Source organism: Protopterus annectens, chromosome 17.part0, assembly GCF_019279795.1.
Source record: "Protopterus annectens isolate FY-2018-M chromosome 17.part0, PAN1.0, whole genome shotgun sequence".
In the NCBI taxonomy this organism is placed as follows: Eukaryota; Metazoa; Chordata; order Ceratodontiformes; family Protopteridae; genus Protopterus; species Protopterus annectens.
This window is the reverse complement of record NC_056751.1, coordinates 251,151,371-251,167,370: the sequence shown is the minus strand read 5'-3', so window position 1 is coordinate 251,167,370 and position 16,000 is coordinate 251,151,371. Positions and strand designations below refer to the sequence as shown.

Below are 16,000 nucleotides of genomic sequence, written 5' to 3'. Positions count from 1 at the left end.
GGTATCCCTCAAATATTTGTTTAGGAACAGGTGCCTGGGTCTTTGAATTTTTCCAAGGGTCGCATCTGCCAAGTTTAGTTGAAATGGATGTCATTCCCAAGAACAAACAAAAGATAAAAAATATTTGTCCTCCTCAGACTTTCCAGTAAAATGAACGGTTGGAATTCTCTCAAGGCCTATTTAAGGTCATTTTGGCTCTCAAACCACCTTCCTTTCTTTCCCCTACACCTACTCTTTCTACCCCTTAGAAAAGACACGAGTTCTCTTCAGAGGATGAGGCAGATTCAGATGAACATTCCATGGCTTACTCTTTGTAGATTCATTTTATAGGCCAAATGGCTCCTGATAATACCTTATGCCCGGATTCACCTGTTGAGGAAATCTCCTTTGGGGATGCCATCACTAAGATCAGTCAGCATTTTGAATAAAGAATACAGACAAATATTTGATGTACAGAAGAGACATTATAACTTACTAGATATCCCTATGCCTGCATTTGTCCCTCCAGGTTTGACAGGCTTTTCAGAATGCATTTGCATCCACTTCTAGTGCAACTGACTTGCAAACTCCAGCATCTAAGAGACCTCACATAGAGTCTATAAAGTTCCTGAAGACCTAAAACTCTTGTACAAAAACACACTGTCAAATCCTTCTGCCTTTTCATTTTCTGCAAACAAGGTATCTAAACTTTTATGAGCTGCTAATGACCTACCCTCAAGACAAAAATAGCAGGGCAATTGACATCTATAGAAAGGTGGTTTATACCTCTTCCACATGGCCTTCAGAGTTATTAGTGGGAAATGTGGTTGTGTTGTGGAAGGCAGATTCTTTTTAAGGATCTCCATTCCCAGTGAATTTTCAAACAAACACATACTTGTCGTCTATTCTTAGTAATAAGAATAAACCCCTGTCTTCCCTTGAACTGTTTGAAGGTAAACAGCAGGCTATTCCTATGTAAGGTTAAGCTACTAAGGTAACAAGACATATTAAGTGTAGCTATATACAGTGGAATCTGCATCCAGAACATCTGCTACTAGACCTGTCATCAAAAGATCTGCATTGTTTTTTCTCATTTCCTTTCTGAGAAGATTAAAGCTAAACTCTTGTATTCCCTCACTAGGGATCACTTACCTGGTCCTGAGACTGCCAACTTGTTCAAATCCTTACAAAAAATCTTCCCCACTCCTGTTCCTAGGTATTTAGTTAAGTCCACATCCTATTCTCACAGAGACCATAATCCCGCACAGGATAAACTTGCCAGAGACTAAGTCTGGGATGCTTCCCTTTCCAAACACATCAGTTTGGCTATTTTTTTGCCTCCTCCTACTCATCTCCCACTCAGTCCATCTCTTCCCTCTGTCAAAAAGACTAACCTCTTCCCTTTCTGCTTGGAGACTCTTATGAGATAAAATAATTTTTTCCATTATTCAACAAAGTTACAAAATTACATGGAAACAGATTCCGCCTTTCAAAGGTATCCCAACACCCCTCCAAACCGAGTAAACCTCTTACCGCCCATCAGAAAAGATTTTCACAAACAAGGTACAATAGAACCAGTGCCCCCACCACAACATGTAAAAAGTTATTCTAGATTTTCTTCTGATGCCAAGAAATTGAGAATGGAGATCCAGTCTAGATTTGACCCATCTTAACACTTCTGGAAGGTGCCCTTTTTCATTCTTCTACAAGCCTTTCTGGTATATTTGGATTTGAAGGATGTGTATCTACACATACTGATTCACCCATACAAGAAATCAGTTATGTAGTACTTGTGCTAAAAAGCAGCACTGGACCCGGACTTTGGAATCCGGCCGACCGAAGGGCTGCCTGACGACAGGACAACCCATTTGTTATGACTGCAGATGCATCCATGAAGGACATCTGTGTGGACATGAATCCATAAAGTTGTCAAACAGGGATATAAAAAAACATTTAATGAAAAACAAAGATAAAACACTTGATACAAATGCTTATGAATCATCTGTCTGTCCTGGTGTCTTATATAACTGCGCAACCATTTAAGACAGCAGTGTATGTTAATGGTGCAAATAAAGAAGTTATGTACTCACCATAACGTTCCATCTGAGTAGTTGTACTTCATTTGCCTTCAACCTGTGGGTCTCAGATCCACATCGGATCTGACACACACATTTCCCAGCTATGGATTTGAGCTCCAGACTCTTCCCCTTACCCATAATGCCCCCCTGCTTCTCTTCTCCCTTCACATCGAGCTTGTTGCCTAAGAGGTATCAGGTACCCGACCCAATATCACCTTATGATAACAAGAATCTCCATGACACTCCCAGACCTGGACTGAGTCAAGGGCCACATACTTTATGCAAAGCTAAATGCAGATTGCATCAATGATAAGGTCAGGGAGAAGGAGGGGGTTAAAGGTTGAAGACAAATGAAGTACAACTACTCAGATGGAACGTTATGGTGAGCACATAACTTCTTTATCTGAAGTAGTTTACTTAATTTGCTCTTCAACCTGTGGGACACAGTCCCCAGCTACCAAAAACTCCTGGGTGGCCCTCATGGAAGGATATTCCGGAGCACTGCAGAGCCAAAGGACGCTCTGTTCCTAGACGCAATGTCCAGTTTTTAATGAGAAATGAAGGTATGAGATGAGGACCATGTAGCTGCCGAGCAGATATCGTCCAGACACACCCTAGACCAGAAGGCAGCTGATGTAGCCATATATCGGGTGGAATGTGCCTTCACTTGCCCTGGCAGAGACCTACCTTTCACAACATAGGCTCAAGCAATGCCTAGAGAAATCCAGCGAGCAATTGTTACCCTGGAAACTGGTTTGCCTAAAAAAGTTGATCAGACTTATGAAAGGGTTTCGTCCTGTGCAAATAAAATATCAATTGTCTATGAACATCAAGCAGTGCAGCTTGTATTCCCTTTTGTTCTGGAAGTTGGGGGAAAAAACTGGTAAATTTATAGTCTGATTAATATTGGCTTCCGAGGCCACCTTAGGAAGAAAAGATGGATTAGTGCACAGCAACACTCTGTCTTTGTGAAAGATCATGTAAGGCACCTTAATAGAAAGAGCCTGAAGCTCTGACACTCTTCTGGCTGAGGATATGGCGACCAAGAAAGCAGTTTTCCAGGTCAAAAATTGTAAATCAACTGATGCTGCAGGTTCAAAGGGTGCAGAAACCAATGCCTGTAACACTAAAGTAAGATCCCACGGAGGAGCAGGGTCCTTAACTGGAGGTCTAAGTAGAAAAGCACCTTTAAGAAAGGTGTTACAAAGTTGGGAAGAAGCCAGAGAAGATATTCACCCCCATATTGAAATTAGAAATAGCTGCCAGTTGGACTTTAACTGCAGAGGAACTAGCACCCTGATGAAAGACGCTTGCCAGAAAATCTAAAACTGTTGAAAGAAGTGCCATGAAAGGGTCCAAAGCCCACTGAGTGGCCCATATGGAGAAATGTCTCCATTTACTACGATACACCTTTTGGGTGCAGAATTTGTGAGCCGCAACCAAAATGGTCTTTACAGCGGATGACAATCCGGGAGTCCTGATAATCATGGGAACCGGAGCAGAGAAAGCCATGAGCTTCAAACTGTCCAGATCTGGATGAGGGATCCTTGAGGGAAGAACAACTAGATGAGACGACAGTGAGGGGAACCAAACCTGGTGAGGCCAGAATGGGGTGATGAGGATCACAGTGCTCCCCAGCCTTTGAGCTTTCTGAAGAAGCTTCAATGTAAGAGGAAGTGGTGGATAAGCACAGAGGAGACCAGGAGGCCAAGCATGAACCAGTTTGTCTCTGGGGGGGTTCAGAGCAAAAAACTCACTGCATTTCACAATGGAAGGAGATGCGAAGAGATCACAGCAAGACTGACCACGCTTTAGAAAGATCTGTTCCACTACTGAAGGATTCAGAGACCACTTGCAAGGCATCAGGATAGACCTGCTGAGCCTGTCCGCTAGAATGTTGGACCACCCCCCGGAACATGCATTGCTACTAGAAAGCGGCCGGTGGAGATCGGCCATTCCCACACTCTCATGGCTTCTCGACAGAGGGGTAAGATCTAGTTCCCCCTTGTTTGTTGATGTACCAGGCTACCGACATATTGTCCCTAGAGGAAGGTGGGCATGAAGTGCCTGCAATGCAAGAAGGGCCATTCTCATCTCTAGAATATTCATATGTAAATCGGTCTCAGAGGGGGACCACGTGCCTTGGACCGTCCTTCCAGAGAAGTGCTTCCCCACCTTAGCCGGGAGGCATCTGTGGTCACAGTGGTTTTGGGAAAGGCGGGGTGAAAGGAGCATCCCTTGAGGAGATCCGGAGATTGAATCCACCACTGAAGGGAGTCCCTGCATACCATTGAGAGTCTCACTGTAAAGGAGAGAGGAAGGTCTAACAGGGACCACTACTGGACCTCAAGTGTCCACTGAAGAACTCTCATATGAAGGCGAACCATCAGCAGAAGATTGATCATGGCCGCCATGAAACCCAGTGCCCTTAAAATTGCTTCAGCGGTAGAGACTTGAGCGTAAATTATTTGTAACATATGTAATCAGACTGCGTACCCTGTCCGGGGTGAAAAAAACTCTCATTTGAAGAGTGTCCAAATGCGTCCCAATAAAATCCAGAATCTGGACAGGCGCTCGAAAAGATTTGTTCAGATTGATGGTAATACCCACTTTGCTCGCTAACCGAATGAAGTAATCCCTGGCCTGGCACAGCAGATGCTCTGAAGGGGCAGTAAAGAGCCAATCATCCAGGTACTGAAAGACCTAAATACCCTGAAGCCTCAGGTGAGCCACTACAACTGCCATCTCCTTGATAAACACCCGGGGAGCTGTGGTGAGACCAAAGGGAAGGGCTCTGTACTGATAGTGACTGGCTCCCAGCTGGAAGCGAAGAATCCTCTGGGAGCACCTGTCCATTTTGATATGGTAGTACGCATCCTGGAGATTGATCGAGCACATCCAGTCTTTGGCCTGCGGAAAGGGCGGGATAGATTGAAGAGTGATCATCCAGAATTTCATCTTAGTTACTGACAGGTTCAGTGTGGACAGATCCAAGATTGTTTTGAGGACCCCGTTTTCTTTGGCACTAAAAAGAACCTGGAGTAAACACCAGATCAAGAGTGGTTTGGGGGGAGCCGGTTGTATGACTCGTTTCTTCAGCAGCTTTCCAATTTCTGGCGCTGCCTCCTGCTGTTGCACGGGTGGGACGTCTGTAAGGAGCTTGTTTGGATGCAGATGTTCCTTGAATGGAATGAAATATCCTCTGGATATGATTCACAACAACCCAGCGATCTGTTGTAATGGACTCCCATGCCTTCGGGTGTAGCGACAGATGACCCCCCGATGGCCTCCAGAGATGAGCAGCCGGGCAACCCCTCAGGGCTGTTGCCTGGATCTCTCAGAGAAAGGTTCTTGGGACCCAAAATTCCTAGGACCCCCTCTGCCTCTCTGACAGCGTCTATCATGACCCCTCTGCCTTTGGGGGATGGAGAATCCTGAGCGTCCTGTGAAAACAGAGACTTCCAGAACCACATCTTCTTTGTTCCTTGCTGATTCCTGGAAAAGGATCTTTGAGGAGACAAGAAGCAGATCACAACGACAGACAGTGTCTTCCCGTCGTCCTTGCTCTGGACCAATGTCTCTCGCTGATTTCCTGAAGAGGGACGAACCATCACAGGGGGGCATTGGTGAAAGACGCCTTGAAGGGCTCTGGAAACTGATTCAACTGGAGTCAGGCATGATGCCTGATGGCAACGCCTGTTCCGGCCACCCTTGCGGCTCCCTCCGTGGCATGAGAGAGCAGTCACATGGACGTGTTGGCAACTGCTTTGAGAGTGGTCATTCGGGCAGATGTCTTTTTGTCCTCCACTGACATGGACTCTGTGGTAGACTCTGTGACTTCCTTCACTAGATCTCTCTTGAGTCGAATGACGTGCGCCATATAGTTCAGTGCCCTCACTGAGAAGGCCGATGAAGCATATACTCGCTTCCCAAAATGGTCCACCGCTCGATTCTCGATCAGGGGGATGGACCTTGGAGCTCACCTGAACGAGCTCGTTCTTGGTGTTGGCAGCCACCATTCTCACATCTACTGGGGGACCCCTTGTTCCAATGTGTCCTGTCCAACGGGGGGCTCAATACTTTGTTGGGGCACTTAGGAATGGGCTCTACTTTGTCCGGCTCCTTCCATGCCCCAGATGTTATCAGATCCACAACTGGTTCAGCAAGAGGGGACACCCAAGAAGTAATTGGGCTTGAGCCGAATGCCTCCAGGAACACAGACTTGTCTGATGTCGGTTTAGGGGCAAAGGAAGTGATGTCTCCAAAGGAGACATCCTCGGGGGGTGACCTTGAGGAACCTTCCCCTTCATCCAACTCAGTGCCTTCTGTGAGGGACTCTGGAGGAGAGTCCAAGTGCCTCCTTTTACACTTGCGTTTGCAGGGTACCTCTCCAGGGGGAATCTCTGAGGAGGACTTATAAACCTCTTGTTGCTCCACTAGAATGTCCTGGGGCATAGTGGCCACAGGATGTCCCTGAGACGGCAAGATGGTCGGAACTGCACTCAGAGCCAAGGGAGTCTGGATGGAGTCCGAGGACGAGATGGTCAGAGTACTCGACACCGCGAGAACCCTCTCCACTACGTTGAATTCTGAGGGGGAACAAACCTCCTGGGATGTACTGACAGGGCCCGTCTCCCCGACCCAATAGGGGAGTTGGAGCTGAGCCTCCAAGGAGCCAAGATGCCGAATGGAATGCTCTGCTCCGAAGAGCTCTAAGCAGAGAGCACCCCCTCGGATCCGACCCAGAGGTTACGGCTCCGAGACTTCAGATCCGATCCAGTCGGATCAGACACACTCAAGGTAATAGCTGGCGTCGAGGTACATGGTACCGACCCCACGACCCCGAGGGTCTTCGGATCCAAAAACTCCAAAACCGCCGGAAAGATCGGAGAAGGAGTTATTGGTAAGAAAAAAGGTTGCAAGAAGCCCCCTCCAGAGGAAGTGGGTGCCAGCAAGAACCTCATCTGGATTTGTGCGTGGATAAATCTCCACATCATCTTGTCCATCTCCAGTTAGCTGAGACTCCAGGTGGAGCGGGAGGATGTCACCAAGGTCCTATCATATCTAGGCCTTCACTTTGGTGAGCAATGCACCTGCTGCTTTTTGGTATCCATATCCATAGACTCCTCTGCCAGTACTGCAAAAGCAAGGCCTTTTTCTTTAACCTGACATCTTTTCACAGCTGTGACATTTAGGGTTACTACCAAAATAACCACAGACTATCTTTGGGTCACAGCTCCTTGCCACCACCTCAACTATGGGCTTTGAACAGTCAATTCAGACTCTAGAAATCTGACCTCATTAGGTGTACAGAAGAATCTTTGCCTGGCTCCAATGTTGGTCTCAGTATAGCTGTTCTTGGTGATGTTCTCAGATTTTTTAACTGAATCAGCATTTGGGAAGGGTCATTCGGGATTACTATTTAATCAAGCCCCATTCTCAGGATCAGAATGGCACACAAGTCCCTCCTTCATTTTAATTCCAGGAAGATGTCAGTCTAAAACAGAGAAGTCTTAAGTAAATGCAAAAAAAAATGCATCTAGGAAGCAATAACCTGTGAAAGGAATATACAAACAATAAATGCAAAAAGGGACCAAGGAAATGCTCACACTAGATTAAAGATAAACAGGCAGTGAGAGGGTAGCAAAAAAAAAGAAGTAATGCACAAAACTGGAGTGCATGAGGAAGTATCACCAACACGAAAAGTGTAAGTTATCATCCAAATATATCCTATGAGATACCATTTGGATTTTGATGGGAAGCTCTGGACCTAATTTCTTTGAGGATAGACACAGGCACTAGCCAGAATACAGGAAGGCAATAAAACAGACCAAGGTTTTCTCTAGAAACCATATATAAACAATCATGAAAACAAAACAAAGCAATTTGGAGACATACAAGAGAGACGCAAGGAAGTAGTTTTTTGCAGAAATGGTAGCGATTGATTAGAACAGTCTTTGTGAAAAAGGTGCTGTGTGAAAACTGCCAGAATTTAGTATGTTAGTCAGCCAAAATGCAGACACACACTTGGTGGAAAAAATGATAATTAGGTTGAGTCTGATTGATTTTGATGACAGAGAGAGACTACTTCATCACCAATGTGTTACAAAAACAGAATAAAATACCACTAAAGGCAGAAACAGTACATAAGGAAAAAAACATACATTTTAAAATGAAAAAGGGCTCTTCAGCAAAGCAGAAAGAAACTTTATGAATGCTTTTTAGCCAAAGTAAACCCTAATTATGAAAACAGCTGAAGTTAGCAATCAGAAATTTACAGCTCAGCTCTGCAGTATTACTCTACATTGCACTGGTGCTAGGGTAGCCAATATTTTTATTTAACATTTATTAACCTGGTACAGCACTCATCACTTGACCAATTTCAGTCAACCTGGAGAGGGCACAATTCAAATGAATACATAACATGAATAAACAATTATACATGATGCAACATAACAGTTTAGGATTACACAAGTAACATTAATAGAAGACAATACAGTTATGCACAACTCTGGTATACAGGAGGAACTATATACACATGGTGTAACATAACATGAACAAGTAATATTAAAAGAATAAAGTACAGTTATTTAAAACTGTAGCCCAATTGTGGTTGTTGGGCAGAGTTAGGAATATTATAGGCAACTGAGTGTAGGAGTAAGTGAGGAAAGGAAGATGAAAGGTGCAAAAGAAATGAGAAAACAGTAAAACATTTTACTAATAATTTAGGAACTGCAGGAGGACAAGCAGAGGATGTGGCTGGATGAGTGGCATTGGCATTTACCAAATGTCTTGAGGTCAAAGTTAGCTGTGAGTAGAGTATAAGGTAAGAGGGAACAGACTCCTATAGCCTGGAGACAGGTAGTGAGAAGGAATGGTCAAGTGGAATACAGTTTTTCTGGAGGAAGTCGGGAGGAGAACTGGTCAGTGCAATGGAATTTGGTTGTAGTAGTAGTAATGTGGGTATGGTTTGGCTTTTGTTTCTGGGAATATGAGGCAATTGTCTTTAGTTTTGCAGTAGTAGCAGTTTACAGCTACAGTTTAAAATGCTTTCAAAATACATGTGCCTGACATGATCTTTATAGAAAAACAGATGCGAAAAAGCATACTTCTGCATCTACGCACTACACACATTCAAATATATTCCCACACTAAAATGCAATTTCAAATGCCTTGCATACAAGTAATTTTGAAAATTATCAGTGGTTTCACTATATTAAAGAGGCACCAACCAGAAAGTGTAACAGACATTAAAGTCATTATCACATTATAAGCCAAAAGTCAGTACCTTTGCCACACGTCTAGCGTTCATGTAGTCTCTACTACGGTCTTCTATCATCTTCTTAGCCAGGTGGACGTTAATACCCTGTAAAGTACATACAAATAAATAGATTATTGCTCAGAAAAGACAGTCTTTCATAAATGTTTCACATACATTTTTTCCCTACCTCATTCCTGCCCCTTGTCTGCCAACTATCATGCACAATTTGATTGTCTATTCATTCCCTGAAGCATCCCAAGTGCTTGGGTGAAAGCCAAAACAGAGGACGGTCTGTCATAAAGCCAATCATGAACAATGGTTAGCTTTTCCTTTGCCTTCATGTGTGTTCCATAAGCATCCTGATGTCCACAGATTCACACAATGCTACCCTTTTTTAATTGTACACTACGGTGCATTTGTGTAATACACCAGAGTAGGAACAGGTCTTGAGCTGAATGTTGTCATCTCCTACTTCCACTAGGAGCCAGTTATGGAGAGGACCGAGATGCCCCCATTCTCCCACAGTTGCAACAGCTGGTATCAGTCACCAACTTCCACCCTGTCTTATTGGATCCTGAAGCACCAGGGTTACCAAGATAAAAATCAGGGCTTCACACCTCTGAGCCACAGACCCAGCCTTTTATATATATATAACTTTCCAGGACTTTAAATTCTTTTAACAGTTGTCATAAAATACTGCCAGCTGCATCTCATCCAATGCCCAGATGAAGACCAAATAAAAGCAGTGGCCAGGTAATCATTAAAAGAAAAAAAGTTAGCCAGTTTCATAAAAGAAACATTACAATTAGCAAAAGTTTTAAGTTATGATAGTACAACACATGAGCTGAATCCAAGTTGTTACAGGACAGTGTAACATTTAACTCAAACTGGACTACACAAGTTTAAAAAAGTGCAGTTAAACACATCATTCTCCCTTTATAATTTATTAACCAGGTAAATACACAAAGCTAAAACTCTCTTCTGTATGAGAGACCCAGGAACACTAGCAAATTAGAAACACACAACAGACAAATCACATCTAAAGAAAAGAAATCCAATCCTGAAGAATAAAGCATTTTAACAGCTCACTTCCTTACTCTGCACTAATGTTCTTCTATATGGCAAAGCAGTATTACTCACTTGCAGCAATATTTGTTTTGTATTTTATATCCTCCAAATCACTAGGGTGTGTACCAGTTTCTCCTTGAGATTGGTCTGACCAGCCTTCATCAGCTATGGAAGTGGCTTCAGCACAGTGCAGAATTACTACTAAGAATTGCTCAGTGTTCTTGTCCAATGCATTCTGTTTAAAATTCCCAAATGGCAAGGTCTCTATCACATAGTACTCTTGGAAAATATTGCACGGTTAACGGTGTGTGTAGTGGACAAAAGTTCCAAAAACACACCCAACACATTTTCTTTTTTGATAATGTAAAATTTAGTTACTGCAACTAAAAACTTGTAAATACAATAATTTTTACAAGACACAAAACTAACACTAAGGATGCTCCTAATAGTATATAGGGCAGGCAGCAAAAAAAAAAATTAATACTGGTTAAGTAGTCATATGGGGAGTTGAAATGGTGCTGGAGACTAAATAGATGAAAAAATACAGAAAATGCTCCCCTGCTCCCCTTTAACAGGGTTATTTTATTTATAATGAAAAGTACACCTCATAATATACACAAGAAACAGTAATGACATCTGTAGGGAAAAATACAGATAAAACCTGAAACTAAATAATAAAACATTCAGAATCCATGTACATTAGATATGCAGAGCATTTTATACCCGACCTTTGCCTTTAATTACCATCCAATTATTAAATTCCTTAAATTTAGAAGATACAAAATTGGGAGATCAGCTGTGCTAAATAAAAAGATTTCTTAACCACTGTCATGTTAAGGTCAAAAGAGAGGGAATTAACTCAATTTCCTAGGTTTGTGACCACTTTTTCATTTTGTAGTGACATGTTGCCTATATAATGTAGGAGACAGTTTGTCTACTTAAAGTGACAACACACACTGAAAATGCTAACGTGTAGCTAGCTGCTACAAGAAGGAACTGAAGATGGCATAGTGAAAGCAATTAATTAGAATAGCTTGGAGGAAAGATGCAAAGCTCAAAGTTTGGAGAGACATCAGGCCTAGGACACAAATTAATTTTAAGATTACTGCAACAATGTTCCATAAGAACATCGTGTGTTGAATCTGAGTATGTAAGCAAGCTTTTCCACACATGTTCCTCCAACAGGGCAATAGCCTTCTGACCCACTTTCTCCCCATTGGAGCTCAGAGTTGGGGATCAGGCCAGTCTGCCACTTCTGTGGCATAGCCTATAACCATACCTTGGCAGCTTGTGCACTTCACACCCTCTGCTCTCCGGAAATCCATTTGCAACCTCCTGCTGAATGGCTCACTATTATGCAGCACAGGCAAGCTAGGCTCTGTTATAAGCTATACATTTGCACTCCAGCATGTGTTGCCAAGTACAGCAAGCTGAGTTGCCTGATTGGCAGCAACCATTCACTCCAATCCTCAACTGCCCAATCCCTCCAACACTCATGCCAATAGTCAAACACCTTCCTGGGCGAAGTCAAGGCTTCACCCCTAGTGTTTGTCGACATAAGAGAAACATGTCAAGGTGGCCTAAACTTCTATGTGACAGTAATGACCGTCTTACCAAAACACCTTATCTTATCCCAAAAGGTGCTAATCCAACTAGGAACAATAACAATTCCCTTAGGGGAAATTGATTGGGACACGACTTTGAATAATGTTGATATGGAAGTCTCTCAGATTTTTTTTTCAGAATACCCAACTTTGAGGTGTTCAGACTAATTATCAAATTGGAAACCACAATATCACAGCCAGGAAGTGACCCAACAGGCCCAGGAAACAGTGACATGCAACACTGAAGGTTACAGGAATCAGCACCAGAGACACAACTGGATGACAAATAATTTGACTCTTACAAGAAATATCGATGATCAAAATTTCTGAGGATTATTTTCATCTATATTGATTTGATGGTGAACCATTAAAGTTTTCAAAACATATTTTCATAGGCCCCTATGATGAAAACCAGTTTAGTGGACAGTATAACAGGGTTTAAGTTGTATACTTGGAAAATGAATTTAGTTTTATTTTTAATGACAATTCTACACTTAAGGCATTGTGGCTTTGTATGTGGTGCAACATTCAAGCTACAATGCCATCCCAACATCATCTTCTTTCGGCTGTTCCCGTTAGGGGTCGCCACAGCGGATCACCTGTTTCCATTTCTTCCTGTCCTCTGCATCTTGCTCTGTCACAACAACCACCTGCATGTCCTCTCTCACCACATCCTTAAACCTTATCTTAGGCCTTCCTCTTTTCCTGTTACCAGGTAGCTTCATCCTTAGCATCTTTTTCCCCTATATACTCAGCATCCCTCTTCAGCACATGTCCAAACCAACGTAATCTTGCCTCTCTGACTTTGCCTCCAAACCTTCCAACCTGGGCTGACCCTCTAATATACTTATTCCTAGTCTTGTCCACCCTCGTCACACCCAGTGCAAATCTTAACATCTTTAACTCTGCCACATCCAGCTCAAACTCCTGCCTTTTTGTCAATGCCACTGTCTCCAACCCGTATAACATAGCTGGTCTCACTACCCTCTTGTAGACCTTCCCTTTCACTCTTACAGGTACTCATCTGTCACAAATCACTCCTGACACTCTACTCCACCCACTCCATCCTGCCTGTACTCTCTTCTTCACCCCCCCCCCCCCCATCAAAGTAGTCAAATTTCTTGTTCTTTAAAATTTTGCCTGGACAGGCTTGCTTTCATTCCCCCACACACACACACACACTTGTTACATTTTCAGGGGACAGTAAAGATACAGCAATAGTTCAGCAAGTAGCAGGATTTATACCTTGCTAGGAAATAATTATATACTACACTGCAAAAAAGCAAAATGCACACCAACATAAACACAATTAATGATAATCTTTTACATTTTTTCAAGTCTGAATTGTCCTTGGACATTGTTCTGTAAATTGCTTGGAATAGAGTTTACTGCCCTTAGCAATACTGCACAATTCCAATACATCTCAAAGAAAATGCCTCTCCTCTCTGGTTTATTCAACTGCAATGTATTTCAATTCTTCTGGACAATATAATGTGGCCAACATCTTATCTCTGTAAACCTACTTATACACTGACTTTTACTCTGCTTAAAGATGTGTCAATCAGTTTTGCATCATGTTACTTGCTTTGCCACTATACCAGAATGTCATCAATAACACCACCATCACAAAGCTCTTTGGTTAGCTGGGCAAAATCTATCTGAAACACTTTAGAAAACTGAGAAAATATGAAATTTAAAACTTCCTAAAGTTGAGTTAAAAAGTACACAGCTTGGAATTTTCCTCATTGAGCCTTGTGTGTTGAAATTCCTGCTACGCATTAAGTGTAGACAAATACTTTCCTCCTGGCATGAGACACTGTATAAATTGTACAAAATAGGTGGGGTAGTCCTTTTGCACATCTATACAAATATGAATTTTGTCTGCATTTACAATAGTAATCATACTGACAAGCTCATTTTTAGCCTATTTTACTGAATTTCATCCATTCACGCTGTGCAGTTTAACTCTTCCTCTGATTCTAGCCTGAGAAACGGCTGAAACTTTCCACATAGCAACAGCTACAGGTAACACTGCAGGAAATCTGTGAATGCAATCAAAGCCAGGTAAACAGCCAAAGCCAGTAAATGAATCTTCCTATTTCAGTAAATCAGTTTGAACATTTCCTGATACTAACTCTGCATTTACACACATTGTTTTCACCATGCCAAGCCTCTGACATGTCAAATTATCCAATATAAATAGTGTACTTGTAATCTTAAACCATCTGGAATAGAATCTTGGGATTTTAATACCTGTAATTGTCCAAATATTTTTGCCACAATGTCCTCAAAACAGATGTAACTGCTTCAGATCAACTTGATTCTAAACTGGTGCCTCAAATATCTGAACAAACATTACAATGGATGAAGCAGTGGTGCAGTGATAGCATTGTTGCCTCACAGCAAGAAGTGCTGCAGTTCGATTCTCAGCTGGAGTGCCTTGTGTGTGGAGTCTGTATGTCCTCCCTGTGTTAATGTGGGTTTCCTCCAGGTGCTCCTGTTTCCTCCAATAATACAAAGACATACGTCTGGAGCACTTCTCCCTAGGCCTCAACTGAAAACTGGCTTTGCTCCAAGTCGAACTTTCACAGTAAACAAATGTTAAATAAATAATGCACTCTAAAACTGCACTGAACTCTGCCACAAAGCCTAAGTTAAACTCCACACTTCATTACTTCTAAGTTTTTTTTTTCAGATCATCAACTCTGTTATTGGTCACAGATTCTCTGTACTGTTATTGTGGACACTGTTTTTTGTGACTCTGCTCTAAACTTTTACTGTTTAGATTTCTTTTGTTTTAAACAGTATTGCAAACTGCTCTCGCCACAGCTTCTACAGACTTAATACCAAAATAATACTATTTATCACACTTATAGTCACACTTGCTACACAAGGTTTTCCCGGCATATTTGCATGGCTTCTCAATTTTGCCAGTGACTTCACAATTCATTTTACCTTTTCCATTTTATAAGTCACTTTAAACAAACTGTTCAGTGAGTGCTTAATTGGTATCTGCACAAATCAGACAATTTAGTGTTAAATTAGATTTTGTCAGTGATTTTTCCCTTGTCTGACAATTTCCTATCATGAACTGAAGCAACATGTAACTTCACCAAATTCACAGTGCGACTCAAAATTACTTAACCACCCAACTATTAGACTGACACCTGTGTCCTCACAAACTAAATACTAACTTATTTTTTTATATATACCTTTAAAAACTCCTTGTATTTTACTGTATATTTTTTTCTTTACAAATCTTTGTTCATTAACATATTCTATTATATAGATCAGATTTTCTTTGCTGGATCTACTAGACAAGTTCATCTACCTGGCTTTAAAAAATAGTAAATATAAAAGGTTTCCCTGGCTCATAACAAGCAATGCTATTTTCTTTTCACTGTAATGTTTTCTTCTTCTCAAAACTCAGACATAAATACTTATTTTTTCCATGACATAACAAATATAGAACAAAGTACATCCTGAACCTTCTCAAAGCTCAGAAAACTGAACTACTGCAATACCTGAGCCTCACTTAGTCATTTATTACTGCATTTTTCCATAAGCTGTGTGACTAGTAAATACCTGCCTGGTCTGATGCCTTGGACTGTAGTTTACATTGCAATAGTAGCAGTACTGCATTTTTTGCTGTGGGAGTTGTGCTTCTGTCCTTCTACAGCTGTTTATATTCCAGCATTGCTGCTAGAGTCTTGACTTCTGCTTATCATTTGCCTGAAGTTGCATTCCAGTGCCTTCCTGTTTGTTACATTAGCTACGGTTTTTCCTCAGTTCTTGTGTCTGCTATATTGTTATTCTAATCTACACATGGTCAATGACCTGTAACTCAGAGTCATAGGACTAAGAGAACTGTGTCTTGCTACAGGTTCTGAAGTCACAGAGCTCCATGATTGGTTTCCTCTTTAGCTCATCTGTCATAACCTGCAAAGAGATGTACCCGCCCATGGTCTTTTATTCACAAACTCAAACATCAAAAGAAACCAAACAAACCG

General features: G+C 42.0%; 1 protein-coding gene across 1 annotated transcript in view; it reads right to left on the bottom strand.

Moving 5' to 3' along the window:
• Positions 1–16,000, bottom strand: part of CSTF3 (cleavage stimulation factor subunit 3) — a 1,368,849-nt gene that overhangs the window by 647,270 nt on the left and 705,579 nt on the right. The window contains exon 9 of the mRNA XM_044059129.1: positions 9,346–9,423. Coding sequence (XP_043915064.1) covers positions 9,346–9,423 — 78 coding nt within the window. The remainder of the gene's footprint in view (positions 1–9,345; positions 9,424–16,000) is intronic.